Below are 19548 nucleotides of genomic sequence, written 5' to 3' on the forward strand. Positions count from 1 at the left end.
ATTATTATTATATTTTCTTCACTGCCTGCTGAACGTGGTCTGTTCGGTCGAACATTGTGAAGTATGAACGATTTTGAAAAAAAAAACTTCTTTACTTTGCTATTTGGCGCCAATTCGAGATACCAAGGCTACACCAGGTCCTTCTCCACCTGATCTCTCCAACAGAGTGGAGGTATTCCTCTTCTGACTGAATCAAAAACCTTCAAAGCTGTGATGTTCTCTTCCATCCGGACAGCATGATTTAGCCAATGCAGCCACTGTTCTTGATTCGCTGAACTCTGTCTATGTCGCCGTATATCTGGTACAGCTCGACTGCGGTATCCGCCGTTACCAATGTGCAAAAGACCATACATCTTCCGTAAAACCTTTCTAACGAACACTCCTAAGGCCGACTCATCAGATGACTTCATCAAAAAAAAAAATGTAAGTGCATTTAAGATCGTAAGTGATTCGTTTCAGTAACTTATAATGACTATACATTATTGGTATTCTCTTTTGGATGAATATTAACTTTTTAGTTATATCCGTTCGGATTTGTTTGAGTGAAGCCTTATTACATAAGTAGTCGAACAAGAAATAAAATTATAATATTAAGTAAAACCATAGAAAATTACTCTCAAACAATGGACTTTATTTGAATTCTATATGATTTTTAATGTTCTTTTACAATTTATTAATATAATAAATAAGGTAATTAATTTGTTTTTCTTTCTTTTATATGAAATATATTTTCTAAGTGTTTATAATAGAAGCTTTAGCATATTGCCAAAATATTTTTTGACTTAGTTAATATATTTATAATTATTACCTTCATATTTTGTTACGTCTTCTGTATTATTCATTTGAGTTACCATTAGACCTTTACATATGGCCAATATTCTGACTTTTATATCTTTCAGTTTAAAAGAAATTTATAAACAATTTGATGATTGAAATAGTTGAAGGATCTTTTTATTTATTTTTCAATTTCAATTTAATAAATTTTCTATATGTTGTTATAAGAGACGCTAATAAGGCTACTTATGACTACTTTATTCATTGCCGAAATTGTTCGCTCAATTGTATGTACATATGGATTCTTGTATTAGTTTAATAGTTTTCGAAATAAATTATGCAACATGTATAAATTAATCATAACAAAACAGCTCCACAGGCCACATTTACCGAAATTAATGTGATCTAATTTTATACTATACAATAATTATAATACATATTTTTACAAACCTACAAACACATTTGCGTGTATTCACAATTTTTGGCTAATTGTTTTGGGGAAATATACATATGCACGTGATTGAACTGAGTGCTCGATTTGCATTTAACCAACTTTGATGAATTTCAAATATCTGCCTTGATAGTAATAAAGAATGTATGTATATATGTACCTATATAACATAATTGCATAATTATTATTGTTAGGTACCAGCGTTTCCTTGTGTAGTATATTTAACCATGAGGAGAGCCAAATACAAGATTAAGTTTTATTTAACCCTTCACCGACTTGATTCGCAAATCGGAAAACATTATTGTTTCAGTTATCGGCTCAATAATATACCAAGTATCATTAGCATCACGTTAAGTTGTATGCTTCCTGCATTACCGCACAATTCTATTGTACTTTCCTAATTAAATCAACAACGAAAAGAAATTAGTTAGTAAATGTTTTATTAATTTATTATATAAAATTTAGTACTTACATTTATATGCTTATTTATGCAACTGACGGGACGGACCCTTGAAAACTCACGATCGTTCTTATAGCAGGCGAATGTTTGATTCTTATCGAGCGGGTATGGAATGGGGGCTGGATTAACCGTCAGCTGTATGGACGTATCTCGTGGGCATCGCTGATCGATTACCAACAATATCATATTACTATTAGGTATCGGCAGCACAACAAATGGTCGTTCACACGCATGAGCTGTTATATTGTAAACTACATTATCCTTTTCATTGTACATAAGATATAAGTGGCGTTGCATGTCGCACGATTTGAGTCGTGTGCGATGCAATGTCACCAAACGGAGCCAGTCGTTGCTCTTCGCATTGCTTGGGTAGTCATTCATGTCTTCATCTATGTATGGGTCGATAAACTCGGCAATGGCCATATTGGTAAGTTGCACAATATACCACAACACCGTATGTAAAAGCCATTTGAGCGCACGAAGTACATGAAAGAGGGGCTAAAGAAATTAAATATTATCATATACATGAGATATGCAAATTTGATTAGGTTTCAGTTATATTCAGTATTAGCTGCTTATATCACTTACGGATAGTAAGTTATTTGATCCGTTCATATCACCGCTGGATTCGAAACAAACAGCTTGATAATCATACACAGTGACACGTTTGAAGACTTTCTCGTCCACTAAACGCGCCATAATACCACCGTTAATTTCCCCAAAGAACTTGCCCGTCTCTTGACGGTATGGAGAGATTATAATAAAACCATTGTTGTCAATAACGTAGCATTCCCGATCCTCAACAGCACATCCCTATAAAAAAAAATATAATATTTACAACGAATATACATGTACAAGCATTTCTTTTCAATTCTTCATTGTGGCAATAGGATTATTTTGGATTCAAACGTGGGATTATGAATAATTTTTAGAGGAACCAAACTATTGGAATTTTTATTTAATTTACTTACATTGCCTGTAATATTTCGGAAGAGCTTCTCCAGTGCAGAATGATGAAACTGAAATCCTACAACGGCGGCAGGTGCGAATTTGGCACCTTCGGTGTGGAAGACTGCGTTGCTTGCCGTCACTGTAATTTCCTCTCCAAGATCTAACCAAAAATTGTTCCCAAGTAAAAAACAAATTGGAAATTGAAAATATGGATAAATTGATTACCTCCTGCATCGAATGGCACCGAATACACAAAACTGTCCTTGTGCACAAAATGCTGATCTACTGCGCGTTTGTACCACATCTCGTCAATGGCATTTTTATTTTGTTCGCTAAATGTCTCACTAAATTCAATAAAAATAACAATAAATTTTAATTTGATTGAGGTCCTGATATAATATGTTATATTTTATGAAGCTTCTCTAGTATAAACTGTAACAAATAAGAAAGAGCTAAGTTCGGGTGCAACCGAACATTTTATACTCTTGCAACTTGCAGGAATAAAAGCCAGGGAAACAGCTTAAGGTGTAAAATGTTAACCAGAGGATCGGAATCCAAACAATTTTAAATGTAAATGTACTATATGTAACTCATACATTCACCGACATATTCGGCATGAGGTTTGTTGGAAAAACGAAAATCATTGTATGTAGTATGTGAGAGCTGGGATAGTATCGACCCGAGTTTATCTGTTAACTGTTATCATCCCACATCCTAAAAAAATTGTCTCTTAGTTTTATTAAGGTACCTCACATACAATCACCAATCATATGAAGTAAAGCCAGCCGGATGTTCGAAAATCCTGATTTAGTTATATGAGGGCTAAGTCAAGTTTTCGTTCAATTTTATTCATTTTAGACACAAACATACACTGTTATGAGTACAACACGCTCTGTAGTTTCCATTAAGATAACTCAAATATTTGCCGACATATTCAGGATAAAGTCACCTGGAAGTTCAAAAATCTTTATATTAGGTAAATAGGGGTTCAAGGAAGTATTGACCCGTTTTTGATACACATAGTTACTACTGTCAGGAAAGGATTCTGAATGTCAATTGTATATCCCATACATACTTGAACCGTTTTGGGTAATTTTTCGTCATAAGGACCAAAAAAATTATGAATGCAAACTTTTATCCCGTTATTTCAATTACTTCTTTGTGTACTGAAAAGTGAAGGAATCAAATGGAATTTTAAATTGTACTATATGGGAAGTATGTTTATGGTCCAATGGTATGGTTGTGGTCCAATTTCGCCATTTTCGCACTGTGACATAGGGATATGTGAAGAATGCCTCGTACTAATTTAGTCGTCGTGTCCAGAGATATGAGAATCAATTAAAAAGTTGGCGGTGGCACGCTCATCGTCGAATTTTCACACCGGCTCCCATAAGACCTTCTCATACCATCTCGGAGGTTTAATGTTTCTGGCGTATTTATTTATTGATTTATTGCACTTTTAGTAGTTTTTAACGGTACCGCTATATGGGGAGTAAGCGGGGTTATCTTCCGATTTCATTTATTTTCAAACTATCTTATTGCAGTTTTAATGATTTAGGAGATATGTACGTACATTAAACTTAGTAGAGAGAGGGACCGCGCCCACTTTTTCAAACAATTTTGCTCACAGGTGCCCCTTGCTACTGTGATCCTCAGTGCCGAATTAGAATTTATAGTATATCTTAATTTAGTGCTATGTTATGGCGAAAGAGTAATCATACACGATTACTACCACTTTTCATTATAAACGTTCAAAGGACATTCGCCTCTAAAAATTTTTGTCGAATGAAGAAGTTAATATCGCCACAAAGGCCTACTTCGAAAAATTCCAAAATTTTAATATACATATTAAAAACTAATTAGCCGTTTTTTCAAACTTTTCGGTTTTCTTAGGTAGACTAAATAGCTATTGAAACACCCTATAGGACCTTACCCAGTACCAGCTTCTTCGGCCATATTGGAATGGAACTCTTGCCATCGTGTTAAACCGCTGTGTGTTGCCAGAAATGCCACTGTTATGCCGAATCGTTGTTTGAATTCATTTCTGTCGAATAGAAACCCATTAGATAATTTCCCAAAATCAAAGGTACTTTACAATATAGAAATATATGTATGTATATTATTATTACAAAAATAAATCATTTTACATATATGCAGGTATGAATGTAATTCTATTGTATTCAATATGTTACCTTGGCAACAAACCCATTAAAACGGCTATTGGGCTTGAAGCGCTTGCGCTAATCCAGACATATTTTAATAGTTAGATATGTATGTATATATTATATAAATATAATGAGGTGGAAGAAATGTGAACTCGTGTATAAATAAAAAATAAAAATCACATAGAAAACGGAGGGAAGATATTTTTTGCAGAGAAAAAGAAACACAGTAATTTAAACGGACTATGTATTTATGTTTATAACGGTGCATGTAACATACTCGAAGTAGGTAAATGTCTGTATGTGTTATTAATTACAAAGATTTGTATATATCAATGTCATTTTGTTGATTATGTATGTCAAAATCGTTGTAATATGTAAATGATATCTCAAGAAGGATTCAACCTATAAAAATAATATAAATATGCTGTATATAATACTATAAACATATCGCTCATTTGCTGCAAGACCGGCATAAGTCAAAAAATCGATTTGCCAGAAAACGCGTTAAAAGTTTTCAACTGACTCCAACCTTACACGGAAAACAGGAATCATATTCTCTTCTCAAGCGGAGCATATAAGAGGTATTCATATGAATTTTCACTCAACATGAAGTATGATATAACGAACAATTCTGCATCATTAACTCAAAAATCACTTTTTTTGATTTATGCCGGTCTTGCAGGAAAAGAGCGATATGTAGATTTTATATAATTCATAAGCTCATAGAGGTTTATGTTTCATTTTTACGAAAAATAAGTTAAATTTAGCGTTAAAAGAAGGGGATCTTCTGACTTGTAAATTTCTTTAACAAATGAATAAATTTTACAAACATTCTATTTATGTACTCGCCGCATAATTATTTTATTTATTTATTTATTTTTTTTCTTTGAATTTTCGTTATTTAAAAAATCTCTGAAATATTCAATTTTCTGGGGCTTGATTAAGGAGAGGGCACAATCGACCTAAGGTCGCGGTGCATTCCTCGTTTATCATTTGATCAATCAAAATCTATAGTTATGGTCATTAAGGGGGGGAACCTGCTTTAGAAGCTTCAAACCCGATTTTTGCTTAAATCGCTTTATGAATTATCTTAGAATATTTCCCCAAAATTATAGATTGGAATTCGAAATATTGCCGAAGCTAGAAGGAAAATTAGTGACCAAGCGTCTAGCAGATATATGAGCTCTTGGGCAGAAAGCGACCACTTTAACGTTTTCTCGGTTTTTCATTTTTACGATTGTTCTTAATTGGCGGGCAGGATAAAAAAACTAAACGTCGTATGGAATTGGGGCAAAGTTTATTATCTTTGGCAATAAATTATCTTCTATTTAAACTAAAAAAACTAAGAAAAGTCAAGTTTGAACATATTTTTAAAATTTTTTTGGTCAAAAACCTCTTTTTTCAATTTTTAAAAAATTGTAGACTTTTTCAATGTTTTTGGAATTTTCTCAGTTTAACTAGAAGATACGTTATTAACAAATATGAATCTCTTAGAATTTTTTGTTTCCGATAGAAATTGCGACCTGCATCCTGCCCGCCGTCCGACGAATGCACATGCGAGATGCATCGGGCAATTGCTTTCCAAAGACAGAATATCAAAGATTTCGTATCCAAAACTCTAGAAATTTCGATGTAATAAATTATTTCTTTTCCTCAAAAAAAAAAAAATCTCAAAAAATCCATTTCGAGTCTAAGTCTAGAATTAATTTGTTGGTTCAACAATCACGATTATCTGCGTCTCCTCAAAATTGAATATTAAATTACTTTTTTTAATTTTTCTCATATTCTCAAGTTGACTGTATAATAACTAGAATTAATAATGAATCTGGCATTATTAGCTTAGCTTAGCCTTTCGTTGCTTTAAGACCTTATAGCATATAAGTAGCAATCATTTTGATTATTTCATTTCAATTTCAGAGCAAATGAGCCTCTTACCCTTTGTCATCTTTGGAATTGAAGCTTGTGTTTTTCGAAAACCATTCGGTAACCCGTGCATCAAAAACAAGTGATTGCATGAGTTGACGATCACCTGGAATGAATACATAAATTGAATATAGCTTTTAAGATGATTTCTCATTTGATAAAGATTTTTATTGAATTAAGTACGCACATATCTGGGTGTGACAGATTAAGTTTATTAACAAAACTACACATACTTTTACTTTATGAACAGTTGAAAAAGGACAAAAGTTTTTATATAGTGAAATTTGACTTTGTAACTTCCAGTATAGTGAGTACTTCTTCAAGATTAAATACGTATGCAAATACCATATATAGTATGCGATCATAATTGGGACTTTTTTTTGCAAATATTAAATTGTCATTGGTGCAGGTGAAAAATAAAAGGATTTAGGTGTGGTAAAGTTTTTTATTTAAAATAAATATGAAATTTATGAATGCGACTTCGGTAGTGAATTTACTATGTGTAGCATGCAAAATACTCGTATATTAGCAACTCCTCAGCTAACAATATTAGGCTTTCGAGATTTTTCGATTTCAGTAACTTAACAATAATAGTAACTTAAGATATTCAGTAGAATGAATAAAGAAATACTTAAATTTTTAAAATTTCTTAGGGTTGAATAGGGTTGCAGATTTCTGGGAACTACGTATCCATTTTTTCCGGAAGTATGTACATACATACATGTGTACCGTTCATATCGTGATAATACACCATTAGAGTTGTATCCATAAATTTTATAGTTAGAACTTATTATTGGGTAGTCGAAAAAGTCTTTTCGTATTTTGTCAGTAGATGTTGTTGCTGTTGTATTCCTCCAGTGGTACCAATCACAGGATAAATTTTTTTTTTGAATATAAAGAAATACTGCTCATAATAAAAACTATCTCCATGAGTTTTATTCGGGCTCTATCCCAGAGGAAGAACCATTCGCAAGTGACAGAAAAGAGGCTGTTACGGAATAAAAACTGGACCAATTTGCATAAATTCGGCTTTGAAAAAAAACTCGCCGAAAACAAATATAGCAATAATCGCTGGCATTGCTGCTTTTTTGAAAGCGAAAGGCAAATTGTACTGCCAAAATGGTATCGAAAATTTAATATTTGAACTGGGCAGCGAATATATAACATCTTCAAATACAACTCTATGTCGGAATCAAAACTTTCTCATAACTCCTTAGTCAACCGTTTCAAATAAAATCTTGGTAAATCAATGCAATATGTATAAAAATATAATAAGAAGAGATCTCTCTGATTTTATGATTTTGCTTAACAAAATAATGTTTAAAATCTTTATTGCTGCTATTTGGTACTTATTTGCACTTACAAAAACATGCATTTTTTCAGGACGTTTACGATATCACAGCGGATATGTTCTTAGGCTATGATAAAGCTGAATTGGTCACAATTAAAGAATTGTCTTAGAACAGTTGTTCCGATTAACTACCGCTTTTTGTTTAAAATAAAAAATTAATAAATAATACATACATTCATGTCTGTGCATAGTTATTATAAAAATATGTTAAAATGTTCGTGGGATGTTGGAATTAAAACTATTAAATGAAATATTTGCTACGAGTATGTGCTCTGGTGTGAATGCTCGGGGCGAATTGAAAAATTTACTAACAAGAATGAATATGCGAATATTTAGTGGGTGCTTTTTAGTGAACTTTGCGATATAACTAAAAAAACGTTACTTTACATATTTAATTGTTTTTATTTTTTACGAGCAATTACAAACAGAATCGAAACGAAATTTTACTCACAATAGTAACTTTCTTTATCATTTATGGATGGTATGCGCCCGGAGGATGTGTTAGCTGTGGATTTGCATTTACATATGTAAATTATGATCATTGCGATAAAAAGTTGTATACGAAAAACTTAACATGAAGAACAAACATACACACATATGTAAGTAAATGTATGCCTACTTGTCTATATGCGTGATTTTACCTAATGTTACGTAAGGGGTTTTACCTAATGTTTCATGAAAAGATATATGTACATATAATTGTAGGGAATATTTGTGAATTGAAACGATCCCCAATGGAACATTTTATTGGGTAGTCGAAAAAGTCTTTTCGTATTTCTGATCAAATCAAATATTAGTATGTGCGGAACAAAATAATCTAGCAAGCCCTCATATTCGAAAACTGCTAAATATGAATCGCCTTAATTAGTATTTGTTATTTATTGTAAAGTAGAAGGATGATTCAGTATTCTATCGATTGTACATAGACATGGGAGGAAGGACACTATTTTCACAACTGGCTAAGAGCTCGTTAAGATATTGCTGTGTATCAAATTACACCCAAGAGTAAACGGTATCGAAAGTGTCTATTTTTCTCTTCATCAAATTCAAGCGTTATGCTTTAGAAAGTTAACGCACTTTAAATATGTTGAGACACATCGTTAAATAAAAGATGACTATTAATTAAGCCTTTACGTCGTTGAATTATTTTCTTTAATTGCATCAATTAAACTGCACAATTATAATGTCGTTAATTCAACAGGACATTCCAGATACATTGTTGAAATTTTTAAAGTTTTTGAATATTTTTGAAAGTTGAATATTTAACGTTTTAGTGAAAAATAGCGATTACTGGGCATGATAACGGCACACTTAGGCGGAATGTGTGTAAATAGCCTACTCATACATCTGGAAATTAAAGATCCAATAATAAAATTAAATAAATTTTCACTATAATAAAACTGGGCATGAAGAGCGAGCTCATTTAGTATTATGTATTGAATTTCAATTTCAATTTCTTTTTAATATTTACTTACAAAATAAAAGGGCTGCGTGTTCCGGCGGCACCGCACTTCTACTTAGTGGCCACCTCCAACCAGGCTGTGACATTTTATTCAAAAACCAAACCAGCTCTTCTTCTGGTGTTGTAAAAGTTTTGTTGTTGTGCTTACAATACAACCTAAAATTAAATCAAAGAAAAATTTGTGTACTTAGCGGGGATCTTGTTAACTTTTTAAATGCTTTTACTAACGTAATGGTTTTTTTTATCTGACTTACCATGTTGGATGAATTTTCCAACGTTTGCCACCAAAGTAGTTTAATAAGTTTTCACCTTTAATATTCATGCGGTGTATTTCATTTTCTGCTCTTATGGAGAGGCGATGTACGCCGTATTGCTCAGGATACGTAATTACAAGAGTAAACGGTGTATTAGGTATCGCTCTCCAATAATATTGACGTTTAATGCGAGCAACCCGTTTCTAAGGTGGAATTAAACATATACATATGTAAGCAGATGGGTAAAGGATGGATTCTTATATGCTTGCTCACCATTTCGTCAAAGTGATTTTTTACCAACATCCACTTACTACCAGTTGATTGATTTATAATCGAATCACGAATCTGTGATATTTTAAAAAGTTAATAATTACGTATATAAAGTTTATTCAAAACTCTGTAAGTCTCTATTCAGAGGTTAAATCTTTTGTTGCTCATTATTAGCAAAGGATTAGCTCTTGATATTAGCATTTCTGTTCACATTTTCTCAAAGTCTTATACCTTTTATAATCTTATATTACTTGAATGTAGTACACAAAAAATAGTTTTCATTATTAATTTTTGTACGTTGCCGCAACAAAAGTTTCTTTGTCTGAATGAGCTTATATTGTGATTTAAATACCGTTAGTAGTACGGGATTGAAATCTCTCGGTGCTCGATCATCGTCCAATAGCTCAACTTCAATCATATCTACGCTGTTATATGCCGGTTTTAAAATATTGCCTTGAAACTAAAATTGTAAAATACGGAATCATGACGACTTGCTTATTCCTTGTTTGTCATTGTTTATCATTTTTAACTTGTTAATCATTTTTAACTTACAATTGGACGAAAATCAGGATGGAATAGAATGTAGCCATTATTTGTCACAATAAATGCATAGCCATTGACACCGAGCTGTAATCGAATGGACGCGTATTAATCTTCCAATTTCAAAAGTAATTTTTATATATTTTCTTATAATGTTTATACATCTGTTCAAAATATCAAATATTGTACAATATTGAATAGAAATAAATTATTTGAAAGAATAAGAACAACTTTGTATCTTTACAAACTTACCAAAAACGGGGAGAGCATTCTCTTTATGTCTCTTATAGGTACATCCGTGCCTGCGACACCCAATAGATTGGCGATTTTCGTCTAAGGATACATTTGCAATAAAGTGAGTCAAATAGAATAAATGTAAAGAACGTATGTTCAGCCTACTCCAACTATTGGTATGAATAACAACAGGGAAATCAATCTACATTAGATAAATAGGAATTTTTGCACATAAGAGTTGCGCAATTTCGAATATATAAATCCACATAAATTACCGTAATTATTATGTTTAAATTATGTAATTTATTTCAACTATTAAATCCAATTTAGCGGTTAACACACATTGACTTTTTACTCAATCTTTTATACTTGTCACAATAAACAAATTACTACCAATTAATAAATTACGATCAATGAGATAAGTATTTCGTCTTTCTCTACGTAATAATTTGACTTTAATATATTGTATATTTATAAATGTTTAATTAATTTGTGTGGTAGTATTTGAAGCAATCAGTAAAATTACCGCCGCAAAATCTAAAACTATCAAAAAACTCAAGCATAGAAAATAAACTAATATTACTTATTACATAACCTAGATTTCAAGCTACTTAATATGGTTTAACATGAATAGAAGCCATCACAGTAGGCCTGAATAGTAAATATATGAAGTCAAATTTTTTTTGCAGCATCTAAGTAAACCTTTTTCATATTAAACCTTCGTAAAAAATTTCGTTTCATAAATATATTAGTTTGTCAAATATCGCCCTTCCGCTTTATCTTTTGAATTTCGCGGCTATCTATAAAGCGCTACAGAGCATCTTTGAAAGGTCTTGACATAGACGTGTAAACATGGAGTTCACTAACGCCGAAATTCGCACTATTTTAAAGTTTTCCTTCGTTAAAGGCAAATCCGCTAGAGAAACGTTCCGTGAGATTAATGGTGTTTTGGGGGATGGTACTCTATCACTTCGAACTGCGGAGGAATGGTTTCGATGACTCAGAGCGTCATGGATAAGCCAGCCGGCGGAAGACCTGTGACGACGAACACCGATCAAATCATGGAAATCATCGAGTTAGACCGGCATGTGGCATCTCGTGACATCGCCCAGATGATGAGAGTTAGTTACCAAACCATTTTAAACCATCTGCAGAAGGTTGGATACACAAAAAAGCTTGATGTTTGGGTGCCGCATGATTTGACACAAAAAAACCTTCTGGACCGAATCAACGCCTGCGATATGCTGCTGAAACGGAACGAACCCGATCTATTTTTTAAGCGGATGGTGAATGGCGACGACAAATGGTTCACATACGACAATAACAAGTGGAAACGGTCGTGGTCGAAGGCCGGTGAATCGTCCCAAACAGTGGCCTAGCCGAGGTTGACGTCCAGGAAGGTTTTGCTGTGTGTTGGGTGTGATTGGAAGGGAATAATCCACTATGAGCTGCTCCCATACGGCCAGACTCTTAAGTTTACTATCTACTGCGAACAACTGGACCGCTTGAAGCAGGCGATCGACCAGAAGCGTCCAGAAAAGAGTGTAGTGTTTCACCAGGACAACGCCAGATCCCACACTTCGTTAATGACTCGTCAGAAACTACGGGAACTCGGATGGGGGTTTTATCGCATCCACTATATAGCCCGGACATAACGCCAAGTGATTACCATCTGTTCCTGTTCATGGCGAACGCCCATGTTGGTGTAAAATTGAACTCAAAAGAGTCTTGTGAAAAGTGGCTGTCCGAGTTCTTCGCAAATAAGGAGGAGGGCTTCTACGATCACTGTATCACTTTTTATAAAGCATTGAATAAAGAGCAAAAAAGGGAGATATTTGAGAACCTATTATTTTAAATTGAGTACACAACTCATCAAATTATAAGTTTACCCATTTAATGGTTTTCATTTGACCACTTGCTTAGTAAATAACTACATATAACAAGGGTATGCATTAACATATTGCACCATATGCTTTCGCAGGCACTAGTGGTAGCCTAAACTTCTCTTGTCGCCAAAGTAATTACAACAATTAATTAAAAAATTGCAGAAGTGTTGCGTTAGTAATTGTAAATTAGTACGAGTCCAGCGATGAGATAAAGTCGTTTGAATGGTAAATTAGGTATAGGCCTAAATCACTATCTAGTGATTTCCTACTTCTGTGTTCATTTTTGTTATTTCTATTTATGTTCGTACAACGCTATTGTTTACATAAATAAAAAAGAATGAAAGCAAGGCAAGAAACGTGTAATAATTAAAATGTTCTATCGTATTAATATTGAGAAATATTGTTGTGTCCCAATTTCCTCTTGCTCTTACGATGTTTACCTTTTTTAGACTTGTGTCTTGCTTATGGCTTATAGAATTGTAATATATAGTTGACAAGACAGTATGTATGTATCTAATTGGTTCATTCTACAAAAAAATTTGGTAAAATTTACCAAAATTTTAACACTAGCTAAGTATGTATGTATATACGTATATATGTTATATGTTAATATTGAATTCAGTTAATGTTTATTAAACATAAAACGAAACAATAATTGGTTTACGCTAGCTTGGAACTTAGCAACGGTTTTTTACTACGCGAAACTAATCACAATTTGTTGGTTTTTTATCACTCTAGGTACCTCACGAGTTTGCAATTCCCACAGCGCCTCATTTATTAAAACCTCTTCGGTGATATTCTGTTTGTGTAATATTCGATTGGTTGTTGATTAGTATATACAGTAGGTAAATAGTATTATGTGCTTACATATGAGCATATGCATATGCAATATAGTATGTATAAGTAAATGTTTTAATGTAATAATAAATATTTGACTTTTGACTTTTCGAAATTAAATTTTCATTTTACCACTTTTGGCGTACATATATGTATTTATTAATTAGAATCGAATCTCGGAAGATTAACCAATCTTAATTACGGTGTATTATGAAGATACTTACAGCATTCATACGCCGATCATAAACTGGCATGGAAACGGTGGTCATAAATTGATACACATCCGATTCGAGTGGCTGATTCCAGGCCTTCGATGTTCATATATAAATTAAAAATAAAAATAGTTGTCAATTAATAATGAACAAGTAGAAGAACAAGTGTTCAAAGAGTAATAAATGTGTACCGCTTTGTTGCGAAGATAGATGCGTTTGTGTACTTCATTTGGCTCCAGCATGCGGTAACCTTCCCGACGAAACTCTAAAACATCTTCGCGTTGATCGTCGCATTGCTTCACCTCCCACATCCAATCTGATATTTTCGGATCCTTAAATCATCGTAACATTTATGTGGTCAGCACATTTTAAGTCTACTATTTTTATGAATTTTAACCCAGACTTACAATAACATCGGCATATACTTGTGTCCACACAACAGGATGATCATGTTTACCTAGTACCAGAGGTCGGGCCATCACTGGTATGTAATTAAGAACCATCTCGCGGACTTCGGCCATATCACTTAGATGCACGTAATAACCTTGATTTTCACAAGCCATCCACTTAATGTCCTTGACATCTGCCACTTCCTTGCCAATTAGATAAGTGAAAACGCGTACCGGCTTAAATGGTAGGTCGCGCCAATTATATTGCTCGAAAACTTCTTCATAGGCAAAAGGTGCGCCATCACTGACAATCATAATCGCTTGATTGCATTGTGCGCCGCGTTGTTCCGTACGAAATAGTTCTAAAACTTCAAAAGCTTTCGTCAATGCAGCGGTGAAATTGGCAATGTTGCCAATTGTTATAGAGTCAACACCTTCCATGAGCTCCCGAATATTGCCAAGATTCGCCTGATGATCAGTGAAGGAATGACAATTTAGTGTGGGTGGAGTGTAGATATGACAGGTGAGGTGTATAAATAAAAAAAAAAAAATATTTGTAGGAAATCAGTAGCGGATAATTTAATGCAAAACTTAAAAAAAAAATCGTATTATTCAGCTTTGTCGTGGTTTTCTTGAAGACATATTTTATAAGATTTTAAATCTGACATATGTATACCATCTAAACACATTTGCTTGCATATTGAAATTGAAAACAAATGAAAGCATCTACCTGTTTTAATACATTAAGTAGTCCTAACTGGACTGGACTGGACAACTAAAATCGAATTTCAGTCAGATCTGCTAACAGACAGACAAATGATAAGATAGTAAATAATTTAAATTGTACAATAAAAAGTGCATAATACATAATTATCGCGTTGCGGGTGTGAAAAATCTTTTACCAATTATTAGAATTTTGTTAATTTATTTCCTATATTATGTTTATTGTTAAAGTCAACCGAATAGACGGAAAGCGGTATTTTATATGTATCCATTTTGTTTTTGGTTTGTACAGATTCACTCCATTGAAACAGAAAATTCTAAGTAATTCTAGCAATTTAGTATATTCTGATACTTTTTGACTTCAAATATTCTATAACAAAACCTACAGATATAACATTTAATAAGTTATGAAAAAAAATATGTGCGATTTGTAAAAATACATAACAATTAATAAGAATAAAAATCAATACTTGAACTAGTGTCTCCTCAAAACATTTGACGGCTGGCTCTACTGTTTTCCCAAAGGTGAAGATGTTCACAAAGTCATTGGTACCCAACGTATCAAGTATTGTATTCACAACCTTCTTTGCGATATCTAGCCTCTGTCCCTTCATAGAGCCCGAGCTGTCCAATAGAATGATGACATCCTTGGGGCTTGTCGCTGCCTCCATATACCATGAACGCAGTCGGCAATCATACAAATCGACTGGTTTAGCTTTCCACTTGGCTGCCGGGAATTGGCGCATGAAACCAGTCGAGCTGCCATAAAATTGCCACGACAATGTTGGATCGTTTTTGTAATTATCACGAAATATTTGATCTAAATTCTCCGACCATTGAATGGACTTGATGACTTCCTTGGCTAATTCAATTTCCAGATTTGCATTTTTTGTGACAAGTGTATGTATATGTAATTGTTGATGAATGTGATGCAAAAACGTGTGTTGCAATTTATTATTTTTATGGGAAGAGAAGTTTAGATTTTGTTAAATTTTATTTTCGTGTTTCATAATTAAAAAAAAAAACTAGAAAATAACAGATGATGAAATTGTTGTAAATGATATTAGCGTCGTGTCCTGGTTTTGCTGTCTTCTACATTGTTTTTGTCTTTAAGCATTACAGTGATCTATTAGACAATAACTACAATTATTGATATGTAAGAAGGAATACATTTCAAGTTCAATGAGCGAATTTGTAGTTAGCTATAAATCGGTAGCATGATTCTGATTACACCTTTAGCAGTTACTTATTACCAATTATGAATTAACTCTCCTGAAATCGCAAATCTCAACACATCAGTGATACATATATTGACGATTCTATTTTCATAATAGTTCACTACTGCTATAAATAATTTAACTTATTACTTATGTAAAAAGGCACAAATGCAGGTGAATCATAAGTACATATGTATATGCAAATCTGTAATATTTCTTTGTGTCAGTATGGTTAACGGTTACAGTAAACGTTCAAGAGTTAAGTCGTTTCTTAATGCATTTGTGTGTAGACTACGGACTCGCTTTCAACTTTGGTCAGAATCATTTACGCAGTCACTTTGGCGCATTTGAAAGCTTTTAAAGCTTTCACATAAACATATAGAGGCGTTAAGGTACAGCATGAGCACGAAATGTGTCTGCGCAAGATATCCTGACGAAATTGTTTTCGTTTTTAATCGCAAATATACTTTTAGCAATACACTACAATAAGTTTTGTATTCGAAAAAGCTTGAGTGATTCGGAAAAGTGTTCGTGGCTCATGAGTAAATGCACATAAAATGTAGAAATAAAATAAAAACAAAGTATGGTAAGGGAAATCAAACCTCGATCGAAAACGTTTAAGGGCACATGCACTGAACTGACGCTCAGATTAACTGGCGTATTGAAAAATTCAGCTTTCGGTGTTAAAACAATCTCTTTGGGTGGTACAAAAATGTGTGGTTCGCCCATATCATCCAGCTCACGAGGCGCAGGTGTTGGTATTGGATCGTCAGGTTCTCTCATATCTTTAGCATTATAATAGGAAAAATACAGATCCTCTTTTTCGTTCTGATGCGACAACGCAGTGTTTTCCGCTGTATCCATTATTCGCTTGAAATAATAACACTCTATTAGATTTGACAGACTCATATTCATTCATACATATGTACATATGTATATGCATGTGAATATTGAGTTAATTACAATATACATATGTATGTATGTACATTTATAGTTATTAAAATTCTTTCTTACCCGCACTGCACTTATTTTTAAATCCATCATCATTTTTATATCGTGTGCCATATTTTCCACGATTTTGGCTCCTGATCGCGATACTACTTGTGCTTCTTTAAAACTCTTTTCATGAAAATGCATAATTCATAAATTACAATGTGTAAAGACAATAATATTTTATATATAGTATAATATTAAATAGCTCTACAAATGAAGATAATGTTTGCATGTTCGCATAACTTATTGCTATGATTTAAAAGATTTAACAACTCATAAGGTTTAATGATTCCTTTTGACTAATTTTCAATCAACACATATTTTCTTGAAAAGACCTAAAGCTTGTTATTTGTTCAATATGTTATTCCAGATACGATATTTTTCAAATAAAATTACTTGGCACGTTTTCTTGTCCGTAATTAAAGTGCTGTGTATAAACTATGTATAAAATTTATAATCAACAATTTTTGCTTTCATTTCCGAACCATTGAACTTATCTGAAAACTCGGTTTGTAATGTTTTAATTTAAAATTGCAAATGCGGTTCAAACCACAAACCGAAGACTTTCTAAAAAAATTTACTGATTTACATTCAAATTTATAAAAAAAATATTATATTTGATTTAAAGGGAGGAACATCTAAAATGGAACTTTATTGTAAATGGAAGAAATAAGAAAATGTTCTGAAATCTTACTATGATAAGCAACCCACAGAGCACACAATCTCTTTAAATTACAAATATCATCGTCAGTGAACAATCAACCTACTTTCTTGTAGCAAACTTTATTTGTAAAATCAATAATTTAATGGTCATAATCTTAGATGTAACATCTGTTTACCTCTTGAACTTCTTTTCTTCTCGTGATAAAGTCACCCAAATGGAACAATTCCATGCCTAATTTGTCAGCCCAGGAATTTGCACTGTGTTGGAATTAAAATTATATTATTAAAGACGAGTTCAAAACAAAAATTGAACGGATAAAATGCACTCACAGGTTGTAATTGATTTTTTCTCCTGGAGCAAAGTTAGCACCGTTAGGATATAACACAAAAAAACATATTAATATATAATTAATTCTCGTTTTGCACGCCATTTTTCGTTTAAAATTAATTAGTTAATTTGTGATTTGAGCTATATTTAAAAAAACCACCAAGTAAACGATTTTTTTCATAGGAATCCGTCACTCTGTTATTGAATATTATAATAATAGTTGGTTATTACCGAAGGGAAGTTTTGAATCATTTTTAATATTTAGATAATTGTTTTAACTACAGTAATAATTATTATATTAACGCCCTTTTTCTATTAATGCGATATATTTAAATAATTTTATAACACATTTTTTCTAAAGAAATTTGTGTCTACACCGTTTTCCCCAAAATTTACGAATATTTGCAAGATTAGTGAGTTCATCGACTTAAAGCTATGTGTTACAAAAGGAAAAATAGAGTTCGGCAGAAGCTCATCCGGTGTAACCTTTCTAACGGAGCAATGCGCATGCTCCAGCTAAAATCTGCGCATGCGGTTAATTATTGTTTACAATTGCTTATCATATGGTTTATGCCGGCCAAGCGCAACAAGTGCTTGCTTCCCAATATGATACAGATGGTTACATACATGTACGTATTCACGTAAATGTTTGCGTATGTGGGTCATAGGCGGCAATTTTTTTGTTGTGAATTTGGAGAATTATCAATTATAAATATAAACAATATAGTGGGCATGCGCCCAATATGTATCTACATACACACTTACGTGTTCTTATAAGTATATATCTATGTGTGTACATATTTACATTGCAATTTTGTAAAAATAATGAATGAAAGTTTCGAGGGTCTATATATGGACGTACGTAGCCATCACGAGTGGTAAAGAACGGTTGTGGGAATAAAAATGTATGCAAAGACTCATTGCTCGCGGTACATTTATTAGATATGTGGGTGTCTATTCTGAATAGGTAGGAGTTTAATCTGTTACAATATCCAGAACGACGATGCGCAAGATGTAGGTGCTTCTTATTATACTATTACTTAATTTCTCTAGGACCTTAGAATTTCGTCCCTTTATCACAAAGACTCACTGGTGCTAGAGTGTCAATGCATTCCCTGCAAGTATACGGGGATCCCAGGACTTTGTGTCTGCGTCTACAGATTGGGACGCAATCTAGAACTCTGGAGTTTCTGTCTCCTTTGTATTTATATGGACTATAACAATAAAACGTGGCGATTAATACATACATAATTACAAATTTATAATAGGGGTATTCTCGTGCTCTTGCAAAACCCTTGCACGGTGCAAGAATTGCATATATTTCCTCTTGGTGCACTGCCACAACAACAAACACACGCAGAAAATGATTTGCAATGGCTGTAAAATATGTCAGACCAATGTATGTTTGCGTGCAATGTCACGCAAAAATATAATTGCAACCCTGTTTTAGCTGCCATTATACATA

The 19548-nt window shown here is 33.1% G+C and overlaps 1 protein-coding gene across 7 annotated transcripts; it reads right to left on the reverse strand.

The window, feature by feature from the left end:
• Window positions 1-610: 610 nt before the first annotated feature.
• Window positions 611-18480, reverse strand: LOC126762739 (voltage-dependent calcium channel subunit alpha-2/delta-3). 7 transcript variants are annotated; one of them, XM_050479716.1, is made up of 24 exons: window positions 18086-18480; window positions 17932-18013; window positions 17114-17218; window positions 16702-16969; window positions 15353-15744; window positions 14178-14627; window positions 13962-14102; window positions 13783-13866; window positions 13464-13520; window positions 10854-10934; window positions 10614-10688; window positions 10414-10521; window positions 10065-10136; window positions 9792-9994; window positions 9551-9693; window positions 8527-8580; window positions 6737-6830; window positions 4829-4876; window positions 4570-4680; window positions 2862-2980; window positions 2657-2796; window positions 2274-2498; window positions 1698-2183; window positions 611-1622 (listed from the first exon to the last, which is right to left on the reverse strand). In XM_050479716.1, exons 1-24 carry the CDS (start codon window positions 18184-18186, stop codon window positions 1536-1538), a joined length of 3726 nt encoding a protein of 1241 aa, XP_050335673.1. In that variant the 5' UTR covers window positions 18187-18480; the 3' UTR covers window positions 611-1535. The 7 variants fall into 7 exon arrangements, with proteins under 7 accessions (XP_050335673.1, XP_050335676.1, XP_050335675.1 ...); XM_050479719.1 differs by lacking the exon at window positions 13464-13520; XM_050479718.1 differs by lacking the exon at window positions 8527-8580.
• Between the last annotated feature and the right edge of the window lie 1068 nt (window positions 18481-19548).

Source organism: Bactrocera neohumeralis, chromosome 6 (assembly GCF_024586455.1).
Source record: "Bactrocera neohumeralis isolate Rockhampton chromosome 6, APGP_CSIRO_Bneo_wtdbg2-racon-allhic-juicebox.fasta_v2, whole genome shotgun sequence".
Taxonomy (NCBI): Eukaryota; Metazoa; Arthropoda; class Insecta; order Diptera; family Tephritidae; genus Bactrocera; species Bactrocera neohumeralis.

What these genes read in the sequence shown, in the direction of transcription:
- LOC126762739 (XM_050479716.1), bottom strand. Translation starts at nt 18,186, where the DNA reads ATGGCGTGCAAAACGAGAATTAATTATATATTAATATGTTTTTTTGTG. An exon ending in AAGTATATGCCGATGTTATT is followed by an intron (nt 14,103 to 14,177) that starts GTAAGTCTGGGT and finishes CGATGATTTAAG; the next exon opens with GATCCGAAAATATCAGATTG. An exon ending in GAATGCTCTCCCCGTTTTTG is followed by an intron (nt 10,689 to 10,853) that starts GTAAGTTTGTAA and finishes ATTCGATTACAG; the next exon opens with CTCGGTGTCAATGGCTATGC.